Consider the following 16,667-nt stretch of genomic DNA (forward strand, 5'->3'; position numbering starts at 1 on the left):
TGTCAAAATATTTTTTCGAGTATCAGGTGAGTAATAAAATGTGGCACAAGCAGTCTTAAGCTAAAATTTAGTTATTTTAACAATGATTTGGCTGGATATTTCTATTTGTGATCTTTTCCTATTGCTGAGATGTAAAGATTACATGGAGAAAAAAAGCTTTTTTATTAGGCAGAAATAGCATTTTTCACATCTCACTTAAGATAAAGTAATTTCTAAAACGATGCGGTGGTTAAATAGATTATTCTGTTCGTTTTTTCTGATTGTCTAAAATATCTTCAGGATGTGAACATGGTCTGTGATCTGCTCTTATTTATCTTGATCTAAAAGAATTTGATACACCGTTCCCACCCTCAAAATAGTAATGTAGCACTTTACAACTTTATTCAAAGATTTTAAATGTGTTTAAGTAATTTACACTCCATTTATTGTGCTGCTAACGGTATAATAACATCAATTCCTATCTTAGGGAACAAGTAAAGTTTAAAAAAAGCACAACCTTGTGGATTTAACACCTAATTTGGGTGTGTAGGGAGTAGGCTCATAAAGACACACAAAAGAAAATGTGGAAATTGACGTGGGTTAAAGAAATGTGGAAAATCCTTCCACTAGATTCCAGGGAAGTGTGGAAGACAGTCAATGTAATGATTGGAGCAATTAGAAAAAGTGCTGGAGAGGTGTGTGTGTGGAGAAGTATAAGGATAATTCTGGCTTCTGAAGTGTTACTGGAATGGAGTCTGTGAATCCCTGTGAGTGGGTTGACTGGACTTGGCTCTGGAGAACTATAAAGGTCTTGGGTCATTCTAAACCTGTTGCCTAGAACAATTAAGTCTTTTTCCTTTGTTGCTCATGTAAATTGCAGAGTGCTTTATGCAAGAAATGCATTAAACGCATCTCCCATGTTGGTTGACATTTACAGAGCAGCACAGTGGTCAGCATTGCTGCCTCACATCAGTGGGTGCTCTGGTTTTCTCCCACAGTCGAAAGACCTGCCAGGAGAATCGTACCCGGTGTGTGTCTGTTTCTGCTCTGCGTGGGACTGGCACCCTGGCCAGGGTCTCCCCTGCCTTGCGCCCACTACTGGACAGGATAGGCTCTAGCTCCCCTGCAGCCCTGGATTGGAAGATGTAGTTAGAAAATGGACTGGGTGGTTGACATTTACATGTAAAAATTCCCATTTAGAATTAAAAACCTCAAGACGCAGACTCCTTTCTCATATGGGCAGTTTATCATCATGGTGACTAAAGTAAGAGAAAAGAGGCCTTATTGAGCTGTTTTTCAAGACAATGGGGATGAATCGCTTGTGATTCAACATTTTCTCCTCTGATTTCTCAGGCTGTTTGTCCTGCCTCCCACCATTCCCAGAAAGAACAAGAATACAACATCGCGAGTGATGAAAAGGCACATGACTTTCACCCAGCTGAGATGGCCATGACAGCGCTGTGCTAGCGTGTGAACTTCTACAGTGCGGAATTGAGCACATTTGACCCTTTTTTGACTTCCTTTTGCTTAGTTGCTATAGTTTCCCATGAATTTGGAAATTGGTTTAATTCTCCCACCCAATACTTTCATTTTAACACCTTGTTACATGGTGCATTCTTATTATAGTTGACTATTGACAGAAACATTGCCTTCTCCCACAAGAAATATCCAGATTGAAAGAAATGTTTTTTTTCAGCAAGATGAAATTTTCTGTTGCTTCTGAGCAAAATCATATTCAGTATTTGAACATTTTAAATGAGCTGTTTTCCACTGTATTGTTGCAGTGGGATTTTTGTCGAATACTTGGGGAATTTTGAGTGATGAATAGGAGAGGACTCTAGTGGTGCTATATCTAATAATTTTGCTAAATGTATGTAAAATTATAAATACAAATTTTTATAGATTTTAATTTTTAGAAAGAAAATTACTTTCTTTTCCCTTAATGAAATTTAATTCTTCTTGAAACTGCAGTTCTACCTGCTAAAAAAACATTTATAAAAAGGGTCCCAAAATGAAATTTAATTCAGGTTCAGATAACTGTAAAAATTCTTGTGTGTAAATTTAAGATTGATACTGCCCGTGACATTTTTTATTACCCATTTGAAACTGCTCAAAATGCCTTGATGATCCTCTTAGTCTCTAAGCATAGGTCTTGCAGTTATGGTGGTGGTAACATACTAGAGAATAATGGTCTGTAAGTGTGGACTTTGGTGGTTGTATCATACTTGTTTCAAAGGTCCTAAGTTTTTAAAGTGCTTTATTTAGCACTGAATTGTAACCTTCCAGTTATACCAGCTATACACAGTAATTATTGGGAGTTGATCTCTCAAATTTGACATTTCTTGCAATTGCTTTTATGCTGCTATGTTGTTAAATCTGAGATGTATGGTGACATTTTCACAATTTTGGTCGAGCGGACCTGCCTGATAAGAGGTCTTCTTGTTGTATCCATTTAATACGTTTGTCATTCTTAAGATTGTTGTTGGGATTTTATACTGTTTTGACTGACTGTTCATCTTGATTCTTGTTCTCTTAGGAGAACAGCTTCTTCAATTTCTTGTTTTACATAAGTGTGTGCAGCTGTGTGTGTGTGTGGTGGGGGGTGTGAGGGGATGTTGTACTCTGGAACATTTTTCAAGCCTTTTGCCTGAGGACCTGTTATTCCTTGTTTTAAGCCTTGATGGTAACTGAATATAATACTGCAGTAGGCTGTGTTTTGGATCCTACTCCATTTTTGAATGCAGGGAGGTTATAAATGTCAGGACTGTTTAGACTAAGTAAAGATCTTGACCTGTCTTTTGAGGTATTTGGGAAAGGGCTGAGGAACTATGGTAAATCTCCCTGAGGCCAAACTCTGCCTTATTCAAGAACTGTTTTGGATGCAATCTGTAGTTATGTGGATTAATGGTCTGAATTACATCTCAATTATCCGATTTTCCATGCTGTGAATAAAATTGACCAACTATGATACTGAATATTCTTACATCCACTTCTGTTAACATTTGTTACTGATTTGTTTATAAAATGTTTCTTGTTTGCAAAACTGGCTGAGACCCATTGATATTTTTACTATGTCTTTATAGGAGACGACAAGCGCTCCAAAGTGCTGTGTAATTGGGTTGTGTGCTGAGCTCCTTACTGGGCTGCACTTTTAATGGTCTAGTTTCAGAAATGCCACACACCAAAAGACAGCTTTAGTACACCTAACCAAGACAATGGTTTATCATGTGAGTGGAGTGGATGTTATATGCTTTATATCAGAAGCTGTTAGACTAAGTTATTGCTGTGGGTCTTACTCTGATTAAGCCATTTTCATTCATTTCTCATTCATCAGCCATTGGTTATAATTTTGATAATCTGTTTGAATGGATGGTGTAGCTGTAGTTTTGTCATTTTGCACTTTTGCCTGCAAATGTTTTGCTTCACTTTCTGTTTTCATGACAAAATATGGAGGAGTCATGCTGTATGTTTGTCATGCTGTTGGATCTTGCAGCAGTTAGTGTTGTCTTCCAGAGAGAGACTCGCTTACAACGCATATATTTAATGTAGCATTAAAATACAGGAGGGGAGATGTGAAGGAAAACAGATGCTTGTGACATCATTCGCACTTATGTCTCTGACTTAGCATTTACATGAGGAGTTTAATACAAGCTTGCAAATGTAGGAAAATATATTAATACCAAAGTGTACATAAATCTATAAAAAGAGCTAATTGACTACAAGATGGTTAAATAATTGACAAGTTATGAATGCTTTCCTGAAACTAATCAATCAATGCGTAAACTGTGCAGAATTAACTAATATAACGTGTTCAAATAGAAAAGATAACAAACTGTATGGTGGTCTTTAAGAATGCTTTTAATGCAGAAAATCTTGTGTATAGTACTACTTTATTCACTGATAGTATTGATCATGTTTGATATGTTACATGGCACCTGCAGAACATCAGACAATTAATCAGGTTTGTTGAACCCATAGCATCATGTTTTCTTAACAGCATAACCAGTATAAAAACCTTTTCACTTTTGATGTTTAAATTTTTTGGGGTTTCTTTTTAGTTTAACTTTCATCCTAGTCCTAGGTGATATATTTTATGGTACTGGAAGAATGACTGCATCAATGCCCGGTTTTTATTTTACAGTAGAAATAGGTGTAAAACTCTTAGATTGATGCAGTGTTAAGATGAACATGCACATTGTGACTACTCTTATTTACTAGTAATGGCAGTCAAGTGAATGTGATTCCCCTTGAAAGGAATTCTTGAGTTTCCAGGTTAGAGCTACTTCTGTAGAACATGGAAGCCACCTGTGTGTGCAAGGAGGCCTGCATGTAGTTTGTGTATATATTCTGGTAGTCCTATTCAGGACAAGGTTACATAAACCTGGTCAACAGACACTGATGCAGCTTAACTCTTGGACCTTTAAAAATCATCTCTTTACAGACGTGTACGTGTAGCTTTGTGCTCAGGGGTTTTGAGCTGTAAGGAGGAATTCTATAATATTTTTAGAGAGTTCAGAGGGTCCACTGTGGAGTCATGGTGTGACTGGTGCTGGGCTTTTGTCACCCCCCAGTGTAGCGCAGTCATGGAGGTGATACGTCAGGCCAAGACTGTGAGTCTGCTCTTCACTCGACAGCTTATAAGTGCGTGTCTGAAGAAGGGCACGTTTGCCTTGTTCTAAAACGAAATTGCACTTCACAAAAATTAGAATATGATAATATAACGTGGTATACATTTAAAAGCTTTTAACATTCTCCTGTTCAGCTTTAGAGGCAATATTCAGATTAGTAGTACTGATCTCTGCATTCAATAGGATGTTTTTTTTTAATATAAGCAGGGATTTTTATTTAAAGAATTGAAAATGAAAGGATTTAAGCTTAGAGTTTTTTTGTGATGGGTCAGCTTTTTGCACTGTTGTATCTTTACAATGATCTATTTCAGCTTTTATTATTGTGTAGCATTTGGGCTGAATGCAGGCTGAGATGTTGGAAATACTCAATATGCTTTTGCAGTGTTGCAGTGTCAGTTTGTGTTAATCCAATGTTACACTACATTTTTCCTGACAGTAATTTTGTTTTCTTTTCTTTGCAGATCTCTCGCTTCCAAAATGTGAGCCCAAGCTTGATGTACCCAGCCAAATAGCAGGTAGGTTTTCCCTTCCTCAAAATTAATGTTGTTTTTTAGGTCTGTGTGCACAGGTATCTGTTATTGGGCAGAATTGTTTTTAATAAATAAAACAACATTTATGTTCTATTCAGAATACAGAGACGGTAATATAATCTGAAGCCAATTGTTTTGGATTTGAAGGTAAACATAATTTTCCCATCGTATTGGATGGGAGGGTTCAAGCCTCGAGCTGGATTGGCACTCATTGCATTGCTGGATTCCCCATCCTGCCATGATCAGCTAGTGTCTTCCAGGAGCCTCCCAGCGCCTCGCCAGTAGGGCGGGCGGTGTGTCTGCCCTTTGCCCTCCCTACCCCTGGTGATGCCAGCAAGGTCTGTTGGGTCAGCCTCTGTAGCCATGTCATGTGCACGTCCTTCACAAGGAGCCTCTCCGGCAGTCTCTGTGGACAATGGGGTTCCGTTTTTCATGCTTTAGCCTGGAATCATGCAGCTTTGATTTATTAAAAATCTTACAGTTTTCATTCTGTGCAGTGACTTTTAATATGCAGTTTCCTTGGGTGCTGGATTTGAACGTGAAGGAGTTTCTGATGTTACTTTTGTGGTGAAACCTTTAGTTTGGATGTGGAACTCACTTTTGGCTTATTCAGTAATTTCCGAGGGCCAATGAAGAGCATTGCAGTGAAGCATTTGAGTCTAAATGCAGTATGTCCAGTCCTTCCGGTCATTCTTATGGGCAACCAAGCATGATGCTGTTCCGTTTCCTACTGGCCTGTGCAACCTTTCATGACTTATTATTGATCACCCAATTGCTTGGGTGAGCAAAGTCTCATGGATGCTGTACACGGTCATTCTGAAGAGGAAAATCAAAATTTTGTTCTAGCTAGATGTTTTGTGAGTTAGTGTTTCATGGTAATAAAAGACATGCAGAAGTCCAGTATAATTTAACCAGAAACAACAAATGATTCACAAGTTTTATGCTCAGCTCTTTGATGCTTTTTAGGTTTTGTCATTTAGTGCTGTACCCCTATTAGTCAACAACTAGTGTTAAGTGATAAATTAGAAAAAGAAACTGTTAAGCCTGTTCCAGCTGAGTGTGATTCATTGCTAACTGCTGCAACATGGTTTAGACTTTTTATACTACACACTTGCTGTCAGCCTCACTCGTGCATTTTATGTAATTGCCTTTTGTGGTTTTGCCTCTACTTGCAGATTCAGAATCATTTTTTATTCCGAAATCACACGTGACAGCCCATTTGTGAAAAGTAGATTTATATGACTTGTGAGTTTACTATTCTTAAAAGCAGAAGTGTTTTATTTCATTGTAGTCTTGTCTCTGTGAAACTGTAACAGACCTGCATACATATGTGGTTGTGTTTATAGGTTGTTCTTTCTTATCTGATTTTTATCCTTTATAGTAATCTCTCGGATATCCAGCATTCTTCTGAGGTTAGCATTATATGTTTTTCTGTAACAACATTCAATATATAGTCATACCATGGCTAAATCCTGCTTAGGAATTCAAAATTGTACTTACAAGTCTGAATACAGACTCTTGAATATCACCTTGATGCTCAATAAAATGACATGAGATCAGTTATCTTGATTGCTGATACTGAGCAGTAGGTATTACATTTTTTTAACAATTTCATATAGGGACCATATTTTTATTTCAGACATTTAGATTATTCAAATTCCACCTATTTCAATAGAAATCCATCAGTGAATTCAGGATTGCCATTCCTCATTTTCTGATTAGATTCTGTGGTGGATTTACCAGGAATATAAATAAGGCTGCAGAGCCATTCCATTCTGACAGAACCATGTGAAATTGTGTAGTAGCCTGCCATTATTATCTGTAATTAAACCTCTTATTGGTTGCTAAAACAGATATTGATATTCTTTTCATAGCTTCATGCTAAAAATCCACCTTGGGAACACTTTTCTAATACCATAGTAGAACTGTATTTGAGCAAACAAAATGTTATCACCATTAATCCAGTACAAATGTGTAATACTGAAATGTGCTCATTATACTGAAGGGAAATAATCTTAAATAAAACATAGGAGCAGGTAGGTTTATTTACTTTCATTCGAACGATAGATGTTATTGTTCACTCGCTATATCTTGCTGAATTATTTGAGCGCAACTGCTTTTGAAAGACTGTGAATTGAATTAAAATCTGGTTAACTGTGCTGGACCAGTGATGCTTGTTCTTGATTATAAAGTGTACTGGGTAGGTTTTTTCCTTCTCTTATGTGATGGAAGAAAAATCACCTGCTGAATGACCATTAGTGGTTACAGTGGTTTTACATATATTATCTCTGGAATATGACTTTTATAGTTTTCAGGAATAAATCATGGTGAAATCAAAATTGAGAGCATGGGTTATGGATGCCTGGGTTCAACCTGTACAAGTCTGGTTCAGTCTTCAGTCTTCATTTGGCTTTTGTCGGTCAGCTGAGAAATATTTTTTTTTGCTTGGATGAAATAACACTGCTTATACCATTTCAGAATTGTTTTGCTGTTCCCCTCAAATGATTAAGGATGGAATTTACCCAAAAAGTACATAGCTAACTCCTCAGAGATGCATGTAAGCAAGGGATCCTGAAGAAATGTCTCTTTTTGCACTGTTCTGTAGTCACCAGAACTGACACAGTTACTCCCTGAGGTGTCACTGACTGTAGACATGCAGTAAAACAGAAAAGCTTGTTTTGTCTAATACAAGCAAATATTTCCCTTAACAGATTGTGTATGTACCTCAGATCTATAAAGATTGTAAAATGCACTCTTAAAAACTTCTGTTTCAGACAGACTTGTTAATTAAAAAATTAAGTACAATGCATCATTCTGCTTAATAAGAAACATAAGAGGATAATGTCTGAGCAGAATGACATGATATTTTGTTTCGAAAGTTTGCATTGGAATTTCTGAAGACTTAATTTTGTAAACATTTAATTCCTTTTTCTTGCAAATGTGCTGGTGTTAAATGATTATATGGGCTACAGAGCATCCAGTTTTTTGTGATAAAAATAGACCATATTCCATTTGGTAATGCCCACTGTAATAAGTTTTGTATTTAATCATTCATTTTGTATTGATTGCTCATTTGTTGGAAGTGGTAAAATTGTCAGGTAACAAATCCAAAGACTCCTGCTAGAAGTTCGGATTAGTTTTAAGTCCTAAGGAAAGGTCAAGTGGAAGTGTTAGGAGCTTTGATACAGGGCTTTGCAGACTCAAGCTCAGACAGCCAGAAGGACCCTGGGGCTAGATGAGGATAGCTAATTCGCCCTCTATATAGCTTCCTCAGCTACACATCTGGGAATGTGGAGGAATAGTTCTGCAATCGTAAGGGGAAACTTCTTTACAGGCTAAATGAGCTATGTTTAAAGAACAATTAAGTTTATCTGTCAGTAAGTATTTGATACATTTTAGAGGGTATATGTTATTCATCAGTCCTAATATCAAAAATTCTTAGTTATTATTCACTCCTTAAAAATAGAAATTCATGCCTTTAACAGTAGGCCAGTAGAGCTATGATAAGTAAATTAGAGGGCAAATCCCATAATACACAAAAGTTATATAGTCTGTGCAGCTGCTCTGCTTTCAGGAAATCTGTGATTTCAGTAGCAGAATGGCAGACTAGCTGTCAGGAGTGTTACTTTCATCCTGTGTTTCAGAAGTGAAGGGAGTCTACCTGGAGATGCTATTTTCTTTTATATTGATTTTTTGAGGGGGGAGAGGTATAAGGCTTCATCCTAATGCAGTGTACAATGCGTGTACATGGCTGCAGGGAAGTGTTCAGGCTTGTTCAGATGGATTAAATATGCACTTGCAGAAGAACTGGAGATGGAGAGACAGTACACATCTGCATGTTCAGATTCTACTGCAGTGGTGAGATTATTGACAGTGACAAAGACAGTGTGGTTCCCAAAATGTTTATGAAAGAATTAGATTAAATGAATAGATATCCCAAGAATCGGAAAATAAGTGCAAAGCAAAAGTCATGCAGGAGAGCCAGAATGCAGTGCAAATGATTTTAAAAATGATGTAAAAAAGTTTATTAATCTGTTTAGGAAAACCGGAAAAAGGTAGGTCTTTAGGACTGTCATGAAAAGTCCAGACTAGATGCCAGTATTTTAGAACCTTTTCCTCTTTAGTGTTTCTGTTCTAAAGTTACAATGGTGGTGGAACAGCAGAGTGCATGTGCTGCCTGATTACATTAAGAGTTGTTCCCAAGGATCATACTTGTCTGTATGTTGTATGCAGATGTATGCAGCCACCTGACTTTCAGTAAGAGGATTTGTTTTCTTTGTTGGTTTAAAGAAAACTTTGATTTAAATGGCCCTCGTGCCCCCTGCAGAAAACCATTTTATCAATTTAATTAATTTCTGAAATTTTGCCTTGGGAAGATGTAAGAGACACTCGTGTGGGGGTGCTTTGTTTTGCAAAGTAGAAAATAATGGTCTAATTAGACTGGTTAAGAAGTGAAAACATATGCTGGCAGTTTATCCGATTGGACAGAGCTCTTTTTCTTTGTTCCACAGTCTCTTGCCATTGCTACACTGCTCGGAGCAGAAGGTTTAGAAACACAAGTGGTGTAGCTCTCATTATCACTTGCAGATGACTTCCAGGCCTGTACTGAATTAAGATGCATGGAAGCAATTGAGACAAAAGAGTGCTCATGGGGAGGCCACCCAACCCCCTGGAGTTTCTGTGGCAGAAGCAGCTGCTCTGATAGGAGCATCGATGTTGAGTGGAGAGGAGACCCACGAGAGGGACACTGTACCTCTACTGCTGCAATAGTTAGCTGGCCCACTTTATTTCCACTTTAGATTGTGTCCAGAATGTTAAGCTCCATCCCTAAAAATAGCTGAAATTATATATTTTCTAAATGTTGAAATGGATAGAAGCTGTGGCTTAGAGGAATGCGTTTATAGTTGGATTACTAACTTGTTTGCCGTTTTCATTTTTATAGATAGCAGTATCACCACTGTAATTATGGTTTCTAGAGTGTTGTAACCTAAAATAATCATGCAGATAGTGATTGCTCTGTTCACTGCTGTTTGCAATATGTCTTAATAGCCATTTGTTTCAATGTCCTCCATTTATTTAAGTTACAAGCTTAGCAAATCCTTTTCAACAAGAAACCAGTCTTGTTTATTTCATAAAGGAAAATGAAATAATAGTGTAACTTGTGAGAGATGTTTACTGTCAAGCATATTTGTCTCTGTCATTTTATATATTCATTGAATGGTGAGAGCATCAACAGACCTAATCCAGGAAACCACTTGCCTGTGGGTCAGAAGGATATTTCAGTGTTGTGAAGGAATTTGAAACCACAGTCTCCTACTTAATAACCCCTCAAGTGAAAAGACTGCATGCTGTTGCGTAGCATGGAAACCTAAAAGACAATTATGATGTGCAAAAGGTTATTTTGTTCCAAATAAGATTGATTTTGGCTAGATATCCATGTTTTATTTAGTAAAAAAGAACCAAGCTTGAGGCAAAAACAATGTTAAGATAATGGAGACACATTCTTCTTTGGCAAATTATTGAAAGTGTGAGGCAATATTAAAGCCCTAAAGGTAATCGCTTTAACTATAAGCCCTTAAAGCTTTGTAAATCTATAATACATAGGATATAGTGATGGAGGTAAAATACTTAGCACCTTGCTGTCTGTCTTTTCTGCCTCATTTGAAATAAACCTGAGTTTGCATACATATAAAGCAAACGTAAGGTAAAACAAAGGGGAGCTACAAGATCTTCTGCGTAACACTGCTTCTTTGTAACATGTTGGATTTGGTTAAGTTTCAGTTTGCAATTACTTATATACTGGCCAACTAAGGTGCGGATTTTGCATAATTTGATTACCCTCTGCACATCCTGACAATGTGATTATGGGATTCAATAAATAGTTCTATTTTTTTTTTACTTGTGTAATTGTAGTGCATACAGTAGCATTGTAATAAAGGGACACCACAGAGAACCCAGCTATTGGTGAAACTGTTCACCTAGATAGTTATTGTAGAATATCGGCATGTAATTCTGTTTACAAGACTGCATTTAAAGTTGTACAAGGGTTACAGTTCCTAATCTTTGTTCAAAGTAACTTCTTTTGCTCAGTTCTTGGAAAACGTTTGAAGCTAAGTAGATTGGAAGAATATTTGGCAACATGGGATAATCTGAGTATAATAGAACAGCAAGTTTTTCAAGAATCCCGTGACTTGTGGGTGTTTGTATACCGTGTCTGTCAACAGGAAAGGAGGACTTGGGGAAGTTCGTTAGGTTATAGAAGGCAGGGCTTGGTTCGCAAAAGTAGATAATTTGCTTTTGATCAGGGCGGAGCGGTGGATCTGTGGCTAAGGATCTGCACCTGTGGCTGGAAGGTTGTTGGTTCAAATCCCACAGTCGGCAGAGGAATCCTACTCTGTTGGGCCCCTGAGCACGGCCATTAACCCAAACTGCTCCAGGGGCACTGTACAATGGCTGACCCTGTGCTCTGACCCCAAGCTTCTCTCCCTGTCTGTGTGTCTCATGGAGAGCAAGCTGGGGAATGCGAAAAAGACAAATTCCTAACGCAAGAAATTGCATATGGCTAATAAAGTGATCTTATCTTATGCATTTTGGAATGGTTTCACAGCACTAGTCAGATTTGAAGATAATCCAAGATCAGTGCTCATCAGCGTCTGTGAAATTACTGTTTTCTTGGTAAAGGAGGAGAGGAGAATTTTCTTAAGGTGTTAGAAGCTGGTTCACTTCTAAAAGCAAATTAGCACGTGTCTTCCTGCCTTTTCTGTCAATGAGCAAATAACAGCTTTTGGTGCCTTTCCATCCACCTTGTCGTAGAACTTCCCATGATGTTTGTAAGCCTGTGACTTAATTGAAAAATGTGCCGGTTGTGTCCTAGCAGTAAAATCAATAGATGAAAGCTGAAATTATGGATCCTGTGGATGCTGGTTAAAGGCCAAATGTATTAATTGATTAGCATGTGTAGGACATGTTTGGGAAGGATCTAGTTCCTTTTTTGCCACATAAGCTATAAATCTGATCACCTTGTTTGGTGAAAGTCAGACAGAGATTCTACAGTTTGTCCTAAAAAAGACATTTTGACATCAGATAATATACTTTGGTATTTACAATTAATAATAAGCAAATAAGCCTACGGGATTACGACAGTCGTACATCTAGCCTACGTGTACGAAGAGCGAATATTAATGACGAATGAGATGTTTTTTTGCATGTGATCATTTGTGTTTTAAAGTATTGTTTTGAGTAATGGTAAAGTTTTTGTTGTACCTCTTTAATCCCATTAACCTTCAAATGCATAAAACAAGTTCAGACAGTGATTTCACCCCAGAAGCAAGGTGAGCAGAGTCACATTCTTGATACAGTAAACCAGAAATGATGTAGCATTTACAAGTGCCAACACATTTATGAATTGTTGATATCCATTTTTTCCCCAATATGAAGTTTGTCACATTTAATGTTTGTGCTGAATTTTATTTAAAAATAATTTTAGACAAGGCATTGCTGAAGTCTATTGCTACAAATTAAACCCTCATAGTTAACAGTACAATTAACCTTATAGGTCCTACTCCTTTATAGGTCATTTCAATTTAATTTCTTTGAACAACATTGTTGCTGCTGTATTACTACGAACCGTTAGATAAGTTTCTAGTCACAGTACTGCTAAGTATTATTTTACAAACATTGGTGCAGCGGTTAGCATTGCTGACTGAGGCCCTGGGTTTGATTCCTGGGCTGCTGTCTCCATGCTGTCCTGTCCGGGCTGTATCCTGCTTTGTGCCTGTTGCTTGCTGGGACCGGTCCGGCTCCCTGTGACCCTCAGTTGGATATAGTGGGTAGAAAACAGATGGATGATAATTGAACGTAGGGTTCTGGTTCAGACCAGTTACTTGACCTTTTTAATGTTTTATGTTTAATCAGCAATACATGACAGTTCAGCACAAGTAGATAGCTTTTTAATTCTTGTGCTTAAAATGGATTTATTTTAAATGAAATCATGTTCTTGTCTGGCATTATTCTAAAAAAAAATATACAAAAACTTCACAGCCTTACAAGAAAGCCAACTTTATTTTACTTAGCTGGTTAAGATTTTTTTTCTTTCACTTCTAAGAGTGCATAAATGCCTGGAGCACTCGACCAATACTGGTACAAATGCCTTGACATTTTGAGTTTGATGGGTTTGCCATTACAGGAGGTCAGAATCTGCAAGTTAATCCCCACCGTACAGTTAATGGACCAGCTGAAATTTTAAAATTGTGAGGCTGCAGATTTGGGGAGGGTTTATCCTTCCTGCTGATGGATGATTTAGTTCCTTACTGGTTTAGTTGAATGTTGAATTTTCTAGATAAGCTCTACTACACTAAATCTTTTAATGCAGAGGGCACTGGCACAAGAAATTACCACTGTCAAGTGATGGGTGTACCTGCCAGGCCACAGGACTGCTTGCGCTAAAACTGCTGTCCTAAACAATAAGGGGCACAAGACAACACAGACTTGGTCTGCTAACCAGAGGTCTGTGGGTTCAAGTCCCCACTATGGCCAATGTTGTCTTTGAGATTGACTGCACCCATCTGTTAAACATGTCACCTCAGCAATGCTGGTGGTTTTAATTCCTGGACTAGCCTCTTGTCAGGTGCTGGGAGTCAAGCACCCTCATTACAATTCACATCACATAACCTGCATGTGATCTCACATACAGAGCCACTGGGTGTATGTATGTACATTGGCTCACTATGGTTTTGTGGTTGCAATTTCATTCTAATTCACCACCATTCCAGACAATTGACTGCTGTATTAACTTTGTCTTCACTTTGAATATATACAGTATATATCTTGCATATATCAGGCAGCAGCCACATCACCAGAGATGCTACATTGTGACTCTTCATGCCCAAAACAGTCGGAGGTTGTTTCACTCCCATGCACTGGAACTCATGTTAAATCTCATGCATTGCACTAATTCAGTCATGACCATCTCGCTAAGCACCAAGCCTGTGAACTCTTCCTACCCCAGAAGGCAAAAACCGACGTCTCTGAACCCCAGAAGGTGAAAAGACTCCTTGCTTTAGTATTCATGTTCCCATGCTTTACACTTTCCACAACTTAAAATCTTTTCAGTAATACTAATTTCTGTTCTTGTATTCTTTCTGCAAGGACACCGGTCCTTGGAGTCACTTCCTAGCTTGAGCAATGGCTCCCAAAGACTTTCGCTACTGATGTATAAGGTGTAAAATTCTTACACCTTGACATCAGCAAAGGAAGTAAGAAGTAAGTAAGAACTTCCAAGGATGGCTTATCAGGCAGGATTCTTATCTTTCCACTTTCTGTTTCTCATCAGTTTGCCATTCTACAAAAATGTATTGATTGCTGTAGAGCTAGAACATGTTTTTGAATGCAGGGAACGTGACTGGCACTGTCTGTATTCCAGAATATTAAGACGGTATGCAAGCAGCACGTAAAGTACCAGCATCAGTTGTTGCTGAAAATCGGATGTGACCATGCACTCTTATCAGTCATCTTAAAGTACCTGCATTTAACTGCAGTGTTGTATCAGGAATACATCAAATCCTTAAAAGACAAAGATTCATACAGATTTACAGATGAAAACATAATCATAAACGTCCTGTCACTGGGACATTATTCCATTATCACACCTGCGTGCAAGTCTGCTCGCCCAGTGAACCTACAAACATCTATTCTCATGGTTAATTTTGAAATCTTCCTTTGATGGATTGGTTTCTAAAACTGAACAGATGTTTTACAAAGAAGTCAACAGTTTCACCTTGTTATAAGGCAAAGGAAATGCAGTGCTAAAGGTACAAAATGGATGACTGCACGGTCATGATTCCTGGTGTTTGCTGGCAGTCACACTGAAGGCTCTGGAAGATTAAAGTAAAATTCAAAATATTACGAAGATGAAGCAAGAAAAGAGGCAGTTGTGAGGGTCCTGTGAAGGGGTGCCTGCTTTCAGGGACACTGCCACAGCAATGCATTTACTACAGAAAATGAAAACTTTACAAGATAACACTCTATTGGTGTGCAATTATCATAGGCTGTTAGTTAATAGCCTATCTGATTTCCATTTAGTAGATGAACGGCTTTAAGATAAATTTGAGAAACTGTAGAGAATTACTTTTGCAGAGGAGTCTGAGGGATAAAGAAGCAGGGTGCCATTGCCTTTTGAATTTGGAAAGCAGTTAAGATGTCGCATTCACCTTTCAAGTAGGAACAAAGCTGCACTGTCGATGGCTTTTCAGGTTAAGCTGTGAAGAACGTTGAAAAAGAAGGAGCCCTGCTCTCGAATGAGAAAAGAGGGCAGCGACACAGGTGGGCATTGAAGTTGCTTTTCTGCATTGACACTCTCTCTTCAAGCTTGAGAGTGTGCCAGCGCCATCCACAAGAAGGGCATTGTGAGGACTGCAGCTGGCAGAAACTCCACTACCTCTGCTGCTCCCCAGGCTGGACTGAGCCAGACAGAGCAGGCCCTAGGACTGCGGCTCCAGCAGGCCGGCCAACTGCACCCACAGCTGGGGGGCTGGCAGGGGAGGGGGACGCCATGAACGACCCTGTGAATGCTGCTATGCCTCTGTATGTAATCGGGCATTCTGAAACAGCACGTTGCTATGGCCGAGCACATTGTGTGGCAAATTAGTGAGTAATCTGAAACAGACCGTGTTGCTACCCACAGGGAAATGGACGAATGCGTTGCTGCTTGTCTGGTAATTGTCCACAGTGCAAATCCCCATCTTCACTAAATCACAGGCCTGATTGGAGAGTCCAAGAAGGAGAACTTTGATCTCCACCTGGGTATGCTATTTTATAATGCAAAGAAGGGTATGTAAAGATAATTTATAATGTAACAATTTATTACATTTTTTAGTTGTAATCCAGGTGACTACATATGCCACTTTACTGTTGGGTGTTACTGTCAGATTACTTCAGTATCACCGTCGGCTTATACAGCCTTATTGTACTACCTACTTAGTCATCTCGTATGGTCTTTCAGATTATTCTAATAGTGTTACAGTAAGGACTACTGCATACCTGACATTTTTTCAGATCATGTGGATCTTGGGAGTACTAGGAATTGTGTGACTGGACATGACAGGGCTTGAAGATGTTCAAGACATGCTCATCATTTTCCTGCAATTATTGATATAAGTAGCCAAGGTAGAATGATAAAAATATCATTGCAATTTATTTTGCTGATAACTGTGCTTCCATCCGTAATGCTTATGGATGGAAGCACAGTTATTAGTATCCTTGACCTCGAGCTTAAAGACTGTTCTGTATGTGTTAGACTGTTCTGTATGAGCTTGGCTAAAGACTGTGCTTAAAATGTGACCCAAGCGCACCGAGGAGCTGCTGCAGCTGCTGTTAAAAGTGCAGGGCTTTGATTAGTCAAACTGCAGGAAAAGAGTCATTAATTCTTGGCGAAGAGGGTGATCTGCTCATAAACTGGTTTAGTCCTCTAGTTATAGATCAAAGCCCTTTTAGCTCAATAGATTCAGCTGAATACTTGCGACTTTGCTGATGT

The 16,667-nt window shown here is 38.5% G+C and overlaps 1 protein-coding gene across 2 annotated transcripts in view; it reads left to right on the forward strand.

The window, feature by feature from the left end:
* The window catches only part of triob (trio Rho guanine nucleotide exchange factor b), a 144,582-nt gene that overhangs the window by 25,259 nt on the left and 102,656 nt on the right, over nucleotides 1–16,667 (forward strand). For both annotated transcript variants that reach the window (XM_088929119.1, XM_088929120.1), the window contains exon 2: nucleotides 5,069–5,122. In XM_088929119.1, the coding sequence (XP_088785245.1) occupies nucleotides 5,069–5,122 (54 nt within the window). The remainder of the gene's footprint in view (nucleotides 1–5,068; nucleotides 5,123–16,667) is intronic.

This window comes from Atractosteus spatula, chromosome 12 (genome assembly GCF_055471065.1).
Source record: "Atractosteus spatula isolate fAtrSpa1 chromosome 12, fAtrSpa1.hap1, whole genome shotgun sequence".
In the NCBI taxonomy this organism is placed as follows: Eukaryota; Metazoa; Chordata; class Actinopteri; order Semionotiformes; family Lepisosteidae; genus Atractosteus; species Atractosteus spatula.